The sequence below is a fragment of the Papaver somniferum genome, chromosome 5 (assembly GCF_003573695.1).
Source record: "Papaver somniferum cultivar HN1 chromosome 5, ASM357369v1, whole genome shotgun sequence".
In the NCBI taxonomy this organism is placed as follows: Eukaryota; Viridiplantae; Streptophyta; class Magnoliopsida; order Ranunculales; family Papaveraceae; genus Papaver; species Papaver somniferum.
Window position 1 is genome coordinate 57498422 of NC_039362.1, and position 13118 is coordinate 57511539.

The window sequence follows — 13118 nt, forward strand, 5'->3', positions numbered from 1 at the left end:
GCTGAAAATGTAGAGATAGGTCTCTCATATTGTGTCAAAATGTAGTATCTACTTGCAAAGATTTTGCAGAGTATTAGCAGCTCGTATAGTCTTGCCAGTAACTTAAACAACCGGGGAGAAAATTTGGTCCTAGTATATTAGCTGAAAATATCGAGATCGCAGAGTATTAGCACATCAGATAGATATAGATGTCCCAATCTTTTGCCAATCTTCACTCTTCAGTAAGCATTTTGAAGTCGACAACTGACACAGTTTATAGTTTGGCACAATTAAGTATTGGATGCTACATAATTCACCCCCTCTTTTAAGTACTCAAATAATGAAACAACTACTAAGAAAAGTGTAGCAAAGTGTTTCAATTGAAAGTAACTGAATTCAACATTTTGTGACTACATGGATATTCTCCACACCTTTCCTCGCCTTCTATATCAACAATTTGTGACTACGTGGATATTTTCCTCACCTTCTATATCAATGTTTACACAGCTGCTTCTCATACAGATTCTAACAGCTGCTTCTCATACAGATTCTATCGGTACACACTGCAGACGGTTTCCCTGTTGTTGATGTCTTTCCGACCCAGATCCTCCATATTTATTGTTGTCTGTACGTATGACGTCCCCATTTTCTCCATAACCACCTCGACCACCATCTTCGCTGAAATAACCAAAAAAAAAGGAGAAAAAAAAACTTAGTTATTCCAATTCCGTTAGTAACTTATCAAAACAACATGAGAAAGATGTTAATATCTAGATGTATTAGAATTTTTAATTTGTTATCAAAAATCAAGCGTGCATATTTTTAGTCCTTAGACTTGATCGCAAGAATGGATAATGTGCCAAATAAAAAAAGCAGATTGTTACTTTCAAGTTGTGGATGCGGCACGCAACTTGCAACAACATAACCAAGTGGCTAGGTGGTGAACAGTTAACATGAATATGATTATTTAGCAGACACATATTGCAACATAGTACTCCAGAAATGATTGAGAAACATATATTTACCTGACATTTAAGGCCCACCCTTGCAATAACAAAAAAAAAAAAAAAGAAAAAAAAATCCCTCAGCTCATCAGCAGCCAAATTTGAACCAGCAGTGTGACTATGTGACTGTGGAAAAACTGCATCTGTTTCATAGTTATTATTTTCACAAACACCGCCATCGCTATGAGTACAATATGATCGTGATCAATGGTTCAAGATGGATACCGCTTTTGGGCTGTACTGACCTCCTTGCTTGCATGGTTCTCCAACCAATATAGATGTTTTGTGTATGCATGTATCGCCACTAAAGGATATATGTAACTTAAAGAAAGAGGACAACTTAAAGATATATGTAACTATACTTTCTCAGAAACACCATCCATCCTCTATAAGAAAGGAAACATTAAGTGCTCAAAGAGTCTTACTTGCCAGTAATTCATCTGCTTCTCTCTAGTGTGAAGTCTACTTGTTAGTATGGCGGGTCTTTCCTCGAAGCGGTAGCAGGAAGCCCTATACAGTTTGAGTTACTAAAGGGTGAAACCAAAGTTAATAGTAAAATCAAAATTGGTTTTGAATTTACCAACGGGTGACAGCAATTAGGGGGAATTTTCTGCTGTCAAGGGATGCTCAACATCATAGATAGTAAATCTATATTCACGTTTGGGAAGGTTAGTACTTAGCTGCATCAGTAGACTCTGAATTCAAGTGAGTGTCTTGGCTGAAATAGCGTTATCACAACGAAGTTAGTCCAAAAAAGACACAAACAAAGAATAACACACAATAAATCAGCCCAAAATATTTTTAGAATGACTTCTCCATACCTTGAAGAAATTCTCCTGTCACCATTCCAGACACCAAACAGATGGTTCCCTATTAGATCGATGGAGGTTGCCACTGCTACAGTGTTGCCAATCCAGATTGTGTGAGCTAAGCACAACATAACTTGAGCAACTACCTGAAGAAGCACATGAATTTGGGTTCAGTCACATTACCAAACCTTTCAAGTGTTAGAGCCTTTTTCAAGAAAATATATTCCTATGATATTGAAAATTAAATGGCGTGCTTTCTATATATTATCAATCAATAACCAAATAATGTACGTTTTCAATAGGTGTGGTTAGTGGGTGATGGATTTAGCTATGACGATCAGAGGAAGGCTCCAGCAGGGACGTTCTTTATTCCATTTTCGCAAATTCCTCCATGGGTTGAGAACTTAAAAGATATGCGTAAAGATTGTGTCTACTTTAGTACACCGGCAGTGATAGTTCCTTCCCAAATCGAAAATATACATTCTTGCGAGGCAATTATAAAGCGTTTTTAGTTAACTCGAAATTTATCACTAATTTTGATATTGCCAACTCAACACAACAATATGGAATTTATATGTAACAGGACTGGTTGCCAAGAAGGGAAATGAGCACATCGCGAATAGCTGGAATAGTTCACGCATTGGAAAATTGGGACTCGCACTGGACGAAATCGAGAGAGCATGGGTTGCAAGTTTGCGACATGGATTCCGCTGCAACTACCTTTTTATCTCTATATTTCTGTTAATTGAAGTTTTAAAAAAAATTCCTAGATTGGTTTGTGGTGAGTAGTTTTATCTGTAGTTAAATCAGTGCAATGTTCTAAAACTATTTGCGTTTCTATGGACTACAGGCAACAATTATTCCGAGAATGGGCATAACATTGTTTGAGCTGTATGTGTCTATAAAACAATGAATTCTGGACCGAAAATTGAGATTATTGAGTTTGACTTTTTTACCTTGATATCGCAAATTTTGTGATTGATTCTCAAAAGCCTGCTAAATGCCTGTCAATGTTTTTAGTATCCTCGGCAATCTTTGCTTTGGTACAATTGGTTTCTGCAACACAAAAATCATCCAAATCAATCAAATAAAACCGTGTTAATCGCCAAATCTTGTAATAAAAAAAAGGAAAAAGAGATAGAGAGAGTCGACAGAGGCTTATGAACAGAAGTTTAAGAAGAAAATGGTGGTGAAACATGAGTTGGTGCTGGCGAAGGAGGTAAAACCCTACTTTATATTTTCACCGCCTCGATCTACCTGCATGTCCTAATCTCAATTGTATACCTAAAATAAAAATACGTGAATTCTAAACGGATCAAAACTTGTTTTGTTTATGACACTACGCAAAATATTCATTGTTCAGTAAAAAAACGTGAAGAAAGGGTTATTAGGGTTTTTAGGATATGGAATGGAAGAACGAATAAGATGATTCGGGTATCATATGAGACAGAAGGTACTCACCACCCACCCAGACATCAATCAACAACCTAAACACCCAATCACATCTCTCACACCACGTCGAGAACTACGCTTACCTCCCCTCCCATTGGTCGGTGAACAAAATCCTCGTTCCTGATCGGCTGAAATCAAAGTTAGCCCCCTTACATTTCGTGGCCGTCAATTTCTAATTAAATAGATTCGATCTAATGCTCCATGTTGAGCAATAACGTTCACCCTCTTTTATGTTGGTAGGTCGACGAAACCCTCACACCTGATTGGTTGAAATTTTATTTACATTATTACACCACGTTTATATCATTTTAATAAAATCTAACCCATGGAATTCCTAAAAAGTGAATTACTAAAAATAGAGTTTTAAAGCCGAATATGGTAAAACAAATAAAAAAGAATACGAAAATATTTTTCGTCCCGTATTAATTTAGGCTAAGAATCCCGATTTATCTGGAATGTTTTTGTTGATTTAACTTAATTAAATGAAAAAAAGACACTATTTAAGGTATTTTCATGATTTGTTTTTTTTAAGGTATTTTCATGATTTATACGGAAATTTGAAACAATATTATAGGGAAATAATTTTTTTAATTTTTCCGCAAACGGATGCATGTATATTTTGAGAAGTATCCATATTTTTAAAGAGAGATTTAGCTAACTTTGGAAGTCCGAGATTTATTTCGGATCTTCCGTAACCCTATATTGTGTATCACGTCTATATATAAAAAAAATCTCATTCTGGAACCCTAATTTTCACTTTTATTAACGACAACTTATTTTCTCATTACTCCATTGATGTTCATGCTCCTGATGTCGTCGCCGTCTCTGATCAAGGTAAAATTGTTTTTGATGTTGTTTATTTAATTGATGTCTCACTATGTTTTCGTTTCGATTCTAAGACATCCATTAATATTTGTTTTGTGTTCTTCAACTGATCTAAATCATTGTCCCTGGGTTTGTTTTGATTTTTTTAGTTTCTTGCTTTTCAGGAACTATGTATGTCTTCGTTTATCTCTTGCAGTATCTTTACCCTCGACAAAAACATCCCCTGATTATTTTCGCTGGATGGGATCACGGCTGAAATTAGTAATTGTTAGCGTTTTGTGTTTGTATTTGTGTTTGTGTTTACGTTTCCCTTTCTGTTTTTCTGAATTGATTTCTTGAATTTTATTTTATTTTATTTTTTTATTTGTTTTAGGTTTTGATTTGTGAGATTTAAAATAACACTAGCAACAGAAAAACCTACCGCAGATGAAGCTACTGGAAAACAAAATATGTGAGTTTTGATACGAGAATCAGAAACAAACCGTTACTGTATGTTTATAAATCCTCTCCTTTGACATTTTCTTTTTGGGTGTCTTAATCATATTCCAATCCGATTCTAACTGTATTCCAAATTTTTCATTAATAAGATTTTATGTATGAAGTTCTGTAGAAAGAGCTAAAGAAATGCTTAATGATGAGGTTCTGAATTGTTCGTAACTCAGGTTTACTGAATTGTTTTAAAATCTTGAAATCATTTTTCTCTGTGTTATTCGCTTTTCATCTTTTGAGTTTTGGTGCCTTTTGCTGATTTTCAGGAAGCTATTTTAGTTGTTTAATAGTTGTTGAAAGTCCTTACAAAAGTTGGGCAGCACGATGATGTGATAAGGCCACAACTTGGATCTTTATTTCTGGAATGGTATATTGTGTAATCTTAATTCCCTCCTTTCTTTGTTTCATTGCTTTACGACCATCTTATGGGTTATGGTGCGTTTCATTTTTATGTTATAATCATATGGTAGTAAGTTTATTTTGAACCTACTTATGGGTAGGCTTCTTTTTTAGGGCATGATCGTATGATTGCACGTGGTTGCTGCACTCTTCCCAAAAGAATGGCCAAAATGAAGACATGAAGTTACGTTGGGCAATGAGTTGTAACAAAATTTTAGAATGTTATTTTAAATAACTTAATTTCTGCATATACCACTTGATTAAGTTAATATATTAGTACCAATTATAGAAGTGCACTTGAGCATGTGCTTTCAAAGCATTTAACAAGCATTTTAACAACATTTAACAAAATGCATGCTTCTTTAGTACCTACCAGTAGAAGATATAGATGTTTTTATGTTACATTTGCATTGTTGACAAATTTTCGGTTTTAGGTAAATTTAGCATAGTGAATTTGGTTGTGCCCTTTTTTTTCAAGCAAATAGAACAGATGAAATCATTTTTTCTTATCCATTAAATATAATCAGACTAATCAAAAAAGTTTTAAATTTGTTTTAATGCATCTGGACAATGTTCATGGAGTCGTCTATGATATCATCACTATTTACGATCACTAAGTCAGCCCACATTGTTACTTTCATGGAAGTTTTCCTGGAACCAAAAATGTTATCTACCATTTTAATAACCTACAAATGCCTAATGAAAAAATTAAACCGTGGAAATTATAAATGTACTACACCTCTCATTCTCGATATAAATTTCCCGTATCAAAACATTACCATCGCCAACAGATTGAAGATTCAGTTGGCACAAGTGAAGATTGAATGACACAAAGGATTAACGTGGTTCGGCTCTTTAAGCCTACATCCACAAGAGAGAAGAGATGATTCTTTCTTATTAAGAATCTGTAACAGTACAATGGGGATGGTAACCTTATATGTGTATCTATTACATGTAGATGATAACCTTCCTGATATAGAGAAGATATGATCTGTAAAAGAGAGAAAGTTTTGTTAACGGTAAACACTTGTATGGAAACAGTATATGTCCGTATCAATCTTCACCTTATTCTTCTCCAACACTCCCCCTCAAGTTGGTGCGTAGATGTCTATTGAGCCCAACTTGCCCAATATCTCTTTCATTTTAGCAGCGGATAGTCCTTTTGTAAATATGTCAGCCAACTGCAAAGCACTAGGAACGAAAGGCGTACTGATAACATTGGCTTTCAAGTTTTCCCGAACGAAGTGGCAATCAACTTCAATATGTTTTGTTCTCTCATGGAAGACAGGATTTGAGGCAATATGCATAGCAGCTTGGTTGTCGCAAAACATCTTGGTTGGTTGAGACGATGCAAAACCCAAATCTCGCAATAAGGCTCGGAGCCAAATTATTTCACAAGTTGTTAGTGCCATGGCTCGATATTCTTCTTCGGCACTAGATCGGGCAACTACATTTTGTTTCTTGCTCCTCCATGTTACCAAATTTCCACCAACAAAAGTACAATAGCCCGTTGTCGACCTTCGATCAACAGGGCATCCATCCCAATCTGCGTCTGTGTAGGCTGAAATGGAAATAGAACAATGACCAGTAATAGAGCTATGTTCATTTTTATGCATCCACAAACCTCTTCCTGGTGAGCCCTTAAGGTATTGCAGAATTCTATGGACAACATTCATGTGATGAACCGTAGAAGAATGCATAAATCTACTTACAAGACTCACGGCATAAGAGATGTCTGGTCTTGTAATGGTGAGATATATAAGCTTGCCCACTAACCTTTGAAACTGACCACGATCTGGAAACAAATCACCATCTTCATCAATCTTTGCTCGACAATCGATAGGCGTCTACGATGGTTTTATCCCCAAGTTTCCTGTTTCCTTTAGTAAATCCAATATATATTTTCTTTGATTCATAAAAATACCTTTCTTAGAGTAGGAAATTTCTAAACCAAGAAAATACTTTAGGATACCTAGATCCTTTATAGCAAATTTGGTGTGCAAGAGAGTTTTAAGTCTTGTAATCTCTGAATGATCATCACCTGTTATCACTATATCATCCACATATACCAAAACCACAATAATACCTGACGCGCTTCGTTTGACAAATAATGTTGGATCTGCGTTACTTTGTTTGAGACCATTCATCATAAGAACTGAGCTAAGCTTTGCGTACCATGCCCGTGGTGATTGCTTTATTCCGTATATCGCCTTCTTAAGTCTACATACTGCACCTAGTTTTCTTTCAGCAGGATGGCCCGGTGGCACACTCATATATACTTCTTCTTTTAGATCTCCATGTAAAAATGCATTCTTTACATCCATCTAAAATAATTTCCACCCTTGATTTGCGGCAAGTGACATTAAAACTCTAAAAGTATTCATTTTCGCTACTAGAGCAAATGTTTCTTTATAGTCTTCTCCATATGTTTCTGTGAATCCTCTTGCAACGAGCCTTGACTTGCGTCGTCCAATAGTTCCGTCACTCCTGTACTTTATTTTGTATACCCATCGGCAACCAACAACCTTTTTTCCTCGTGGTAGGCGAACAATATCCCAAGTTCCATTCTCGTCGTGAGCTTGTAACTCTTCCCCCATGGAGTTCCTCCAAACTGGAAGTGCGTTTGCTTCTTTGAAATTCTTTGGCTCGTCCTCCCTGGATAAGGCAGTAAGAAAAGAAGAATAAGTTTGTGAAATATTATTAAATGATAAATGCTCTTGTATAGGATATGTGGTTGCATGATAAGTTAAGAAATCTTTTAGTTTCTTTGGAATTTTGTTTGTCTAGTTGATCTTCTTTGTATTGGTGCAGTAGATTGAGAAATAGTAGTTGGTGCAGCAGCTTCAGAAGTAATAATTGATATTTTTTGTAGTTGTGCAGCAGCTGGAGAAATAGTTGGTGCAGCAGCTTGAATAGTTGCAGTTGGTATTGTTTGTGCTGGTACATTAATTTGAGAAGCATTAACATCTCCACGTGTATAAGGAGATACACCTGGAGTAGTAACAGGGTCAACCTCAACGCTAATTTCAGTAGGATGATCAGAAATAAGTATTGTCGTCTCTTCATTCAAAGTGGAGATAACCGGTTCTGAACATGTTGGCACAATAGACGGATCTCTTGCTATTATTTCTCTATTTATCATGGGTGCAAGAGGAGCCAAATAACACAAATACTCCCCCCCCCCAGGCCTGTCTTTTTGGTCTGTTTTCAGTTGAAAATATAGTACACATTCATCGAAACGTACGTCTCTGGAGATAAGAATTTTACGTGCCGCAACATCGTAGCATTTATATCCTTTTTGTGTGGAAGATTACCCAAAGAATACACATCGAACTGATCGCGGATCAAATTTATCCCGCCGAGGTGCTTGTACATGAACATAGCAGACGCATCCGAACACTCGTAAACGAGACAAATCAATCTTCCGGTCTTTTAAAACTTCTAATGGAGATTTAAATTGAAGTACTCGAGTAGGAAGGCGATTAATTAAATATGTTGCAGCCAACACCCCATGAGACTAGTACTTTTTTTGGAACGTTCTTCTGAAGCATTAACGCCCGTGTTGTTTCCAAAATATGCCTATTTTTTCTTTCAGCCACGCCATTTTGTTGTGGCGTTCCCACACATCTTATTTGGTGCACAATGCCATTTTCACGAAGATATCCGGGTAGGTATCCTTTGCAAAATTCAGTTCCATTATTTGTTCTAAAAATTTTAATCTTGGCATCAAACTGGTTAGTTAACATACGATGAAAAACTTGGAAAATAGAGAAAACCTCAGTTTTAGATTTCAACAAATATAACCAAGTACTACGAGAGTAATCATCAACAAATATAACGAAATATTTAAAACCATCATAAGATTCAATAGGTGATGACCACAAGTCTGAATGAATTAGCTCGAAAGGTTTAGCCGATACCGACAATGAATTATGAAATGGTAAACGAGTTTGCTTGGAAAATTGACAAACATCGCAAACACTAGACTCAAATGACAAAACATGAAAAAGATGTTTTAAGATACGACTTGATGGATGGCCAAGACGTTTATGGAGAGTATGATTTTCAATCAAATTAGTAGCATGACATGCTTTATTAGGAGGTTGATATAGGTAAATCCCATTAGAATAAACTCCCTCACCAATAATCGTTTTCGTCTTTCGATCCTGAAATGTGACTGAAGTGGGAGAGAAAATAACATCACAATTCAAAGCATTCGTTATTTTTCCAACTGATAGGAGTTGAACACGAAAAGATGGAACCACTAGAACGTCAGAAGACGAGGTTTTGGGGAAAAAATTAATATTTCCACTCCCTTGTACAGGAACAGTCGATCCATTAGCTATAGCTACATCATGCTTACCTACTTTCGGTGTAAAGTCATGCACAACAGTAGAGTTATTAGCCATATGGTCAGTGGCTCCTGAATCAACTATCCATGGATCAATTTTAGAAGATGCAATAACGTATGCTTGTAACCTACCTAAAGCATCAATAAATGGAGAGGAAACAGATTTAGATGGAACGGACTTACTCAATTGTTGTAGGAAAAGTTTAGCCAAGTTGTTTATCGAAATCAAATTGTCGGCTACGGCAACGTAATCTTTCTTATGCTTGTCGTAACTAATCTTGAGATGAGGATGTAATAACCAGCAACGATCCCTGGTATGTCCAGTTCTCCTGCAATAATCACAATGATAGTTCTCTTTCTTGTGCTTATTATAATAAATTTGCATACCTTTTTCTGTCGCAAAAGATGTACGTTTTTCCTGTTTTGCAACAAGAAAAGCACTTGTATTAGTCATCTCTTTAATATCTTTCGTCTCAGCACTCACAAATTTTTTATGAGTTTCGTCTCGCTGAATCAGAAAATGTAAAAACTTCTGAAATTGAAGCTTCGATGGAATTAAAAAAACAAGATCAAATGGTCTGATCTGTTGATACCCACTCCTCATATTTGGATTCTTCTTTGGACGGGAACAAATGGAGTTTCCATTGATAAAACTCACTTTCTTCTTTCCACCAATAGCCAAGGCTACTATTTGGGACCAAAGAACATAGATTTTACTATTGAGTAACACATGAGATGATTTCCAAGAGATATTGCCTTCCGTTGCAGACATTTAGACCTTATAAAAAAATGTACTCTCAACAAAGTGAAGGGAAAAATAAAAAATAAATATCACGGGACCGATTCTTGGTCGATGATACCATGAAGATTCAGTTGGCACAAGTGAAGATTGAATGACACAAAGGATTAACGTGGTTCGGCTCTTTAAGCCTACATCCACAAGAGAGAAGAGATGATTCTTTCTTATTAAGAATCTGTAACAGTACAATGGGGATGGTAACCTTATATGTGTATCTATTACATATAGATGATAACCTTCCTGATATAGAGAAGATATGATCTGTAAAAGAGAGAAAGTTTTGTTAACGGTAAACACTTGTATGGAAACTGTATATGTCCGTATCAATCTTCACCTTATTCTTCTCCAACAGATTTCGTTACAATGTTCGAGACATACTTTAGCTTTCCAATAACATCTACAAAAAAAAACTTCTAATTACGTTATTAAGAGAAGAAAGAGCACTGGTATTACTGGAATAACATCTACAAAAAAAATATCATCGAAAACTTACAGCAGCTTTCCAAACAAGGGGCTAAGAGAAGAAAGAGCATAGGTATTAGTGCCATAACATCTACAATTGGATTAAAAACAACATAAGCCTCGGGCGATTCGGCGAAGAAAAAACTACTCGAATGAAGGACAGAATTAAGACAGATACAGATCAAACTAAATATATTAAGCATAACAAACATTAGAGTTTGCAATTGTTCCAAAGTCTATCTTGATTTTTTAATGTTGCCAAGAAGTTGTACTATCTCGCGCCATGATTGCTTAAATTTCTATTTATTATTTTATTTTTTTGCTTATATGACTCAGTTACATTGTATGTAATCTATGTCGCATTTCATCAGTTTTTAGAATTATAAGTTTCATTTAGATTCTGAAATCCATGTTTGTACGACTCATTGTTTGTCAAATATGTTGATATGGTATATTTGAAATACATAAATTGCAATTTCAGCTATGTTGATATGATATTTTCATGTTTTTCTTTCTATTCTTCGTTTAAGATAAACTAATAATGTGAATGAGATTGAGGTGGTTGAATTTGGTTGATGACTTTATGTTCTACAACACTGCTAGGTTATCATTTTGTGTCTGATGACAACTTCAGCAAGATGCTTGCATTCTATGAGGCAGTGATTAGTAACTGGGGAGAATTGTGTGAAACGACAAGGTGTAGTATCCGAATCTGTTTAAGGTGGTTGTGAAACGTTTAAGAAGGTTCCAAAGCCTAAACGTGCCCCATGGCTAGGAATGGTACAGGACGCAACCAATCCTTTGTGTCTCTAATATGGAGGAATACTTTTACCATTATCTCTTTTACGTATTTGCGTCAATAAATTTCCCAAACTAGAAACGGTGAAAAATAAGGATAAACGAATCTTTATGACAACAAAAGTTGTATATGATAAATAATTTCAAAGGGACGATGATAGAAAAGAGATCAATTGCTTGGGATTTCTAAGGCATCTTTAGTATCTTTAGTGTGACCTAAGAGTGCTTTAACTTTTATATTAATTAATTTTGAAGTTCTCCCAAAGGTTTGCTTTTATGTTCATTTGGGATGGTCCAGTTCCAGGACCTCTCCTACCAAATTTCTTTCGAGGATGATATAGGGCAAAGACAATGGCAGTCTGTGTATCGGTACAATGGGTATAGTTTGATCAAGATTTTTTTGTAAATGCTTATTATGGTAACCAAGGATTTGATTATCATGGGGCATAACTTTTTTTTTTTTAATTCAACTTTGTATTTTGAAGCATCATAACTGATGCAAGTAAGTGCGTACCAATGAAACTTCAAGAACTCTTTTTACTATGGTTGTGCGTATTAGAAGAACCAAATCCAGTTAGTGGAAATTTTGTGAAGGAGAGAACATAATTTATCCAATTTTAATCACAAAAAACGCACCGATCACTTTCATAGTTAGTGGATGAGATCAGCCAATGATTAATGCAGTCATGTACTACGCTATGGAAAAATCATCAAATGGTCAGTGCAGTCTTCACACAATAGCCATGTACTACGGAAATGAATACCATGATCAAAGCTAACATAACTTCACCCTTTCTTTAGTCTTTTTCTTTGTTGTTAAGTACGTGTTTGAAAATGGATTTTCCATTACCATACGTAGTGCCAGCAGTAATAAAAACAACAATTTTACTTTCAGTATTAATTGCATTTATAATGATACAAGAATGGCGGTTCTTTGGTATTATCAAATGGTCAGTGCAGTCTTCACACAATACTTCTCGTTTTCTATTTATTTATTAAATTCGTGTAAACATGGTGTAAGAATCCCGATTAAATTTGGGACATTGTATCGAATAAATTAGATTTAAAATTAACGGTAAAAAAATGTAAGGGGATTAACTTGCTTTTCAACCAATCATAAGCGAAAGTTTCGTTGACCGATCAATGGAAGAGGAGGTTAACGCAACTCTCGACGTGGAGTGAGAGATGTGGTCAGTGCAGTCTTCACACAATAGCCATGTACTGCGGAAATGAATACCATGATCAAAGCTAACATAACTTCACCATTTCTTTAGTCTATTTCTTTGTTGTTAAGTATGTGTTTGACAATTGCTTTTCCCATACCATACATAGTGCCAGCAGTGATAAAAACAACAATTTTACTTTCAGTATTAATTATATTTATAATGATACAAGAATGGCGGTTCTTTGGTATTATTTAATGGTAGTTCAGTATAGGAAAAATTACAATTGTCTCTCTTCCACTAAAATGATGAGCTGAGCAACAGAATGCATGTTACTGAATGTCCATTGAAAAAATTATACAGTGGTAAGGACTATTATGATCGAGTTTGTTAGATGTATTAAGAAAAAAATGTATTCTTAGTTTTAGGAACATGAAAATGTGTTCTTCAATTACAATGAACTCAATATTTCTTCTTCAATGTGAAATGGGAGGAATTTAAGTCAATCAACTAATGTTGTAACTTCAAGTTTTTGTGTACAAAAATCAACTTCAAACTATATCATAAACTTGCAGGAAAGAGGTCATT

General features: G+C 35.4%; 1 protein-coding gene and 1 long non-coding RNA gene across 13 annotated transcripts; one reads left to right on the forward strand and one right to left on the reverse strand.

The window, feature by feature from the left end:
• Window positions 1–343: 343 nt before the first annotated feature.
• On the reverse strand, window positions 344–3168 carry LOC113281633. Of its 6 annotated transcripts, XM_026530419.1 has the most exons (5): window positions 2749–3168; window positions 1805–1938; window positions 1660–1701; window positions 1409–1493; window positions 344–657 (listed from the first exon to the last, which is right to left on the reverse strand). In XM_026530419.1, the coding sequence occupies exons 2-5, from the start codon at window positions 1921–1923 to the stop codon at window positions 595–597; spliced, it is 309 nt and encodes a 102-aa protein (XP_026386204.1). In that variant the 5' UTR covers window positions 1924–1938; window positions 2749–3168; the 3' UTR covers window positions 344–594. The 6 variants fall into 6 exon arrangements, 1 of the variants encoding a protein (XP_026386204.1); XR_003326283.1 differs by having other exon boundaries at window positions 344–1701; window positions 2749–2848; window positions 3024–3168; XR_003326285.1 differs by lacking the exon at window positions 1409–1493.
• Window positions 3169–3861: 693 nt separating this feature from the next.
• LOC113277438 lies at window positions 3862–5407 on the forward strand. Of its 7 annotated transcripts, XR_003324934.1 has the most exons (5): window positions 3862–4078; window positions 4234–4558; window positions 4657–4731; window positions 4825–4925; window positions 5072–5407. It is a non-coding gene; the product is annotated as an uncharacterized LOC113277438 (long non-coding RNA). The 7 variants fall into 7 exon arrangements; XR_003324932.1 differs by having other exon boundaries at window positions 4234–4731; window positions 5059–5407; XR_003324929.1 differs by having other exon boundaries at window positions 4234–4731.
• The last annotated feature ends 7711 nt before the right edge of the window (window positions 5408–13118 follow it).

Coding starts and splice junctions, on each gene's coding strand:
- LOC113281633 (XM_026530419.1), bottom strand. CDS start 1,923: ATGTTGTGCTTAGCTCACACAATCTGGATTGGCAACACTGTAGCAGTG. Junction 1,494..1,659: donor GAGTCTACTGATGCAGCTAA/GTACTAACCTTC, acceptor CAAACTGTATAG/GGCTTCCTGCTACCGCTTCG. Junction 658..1,408: donor AGCAGATGAATTACTGGCAA/GTAAGACTCTTT, acceptor TGGTTATTTCAG/CGAAGATGGTGGTCGAGGTG.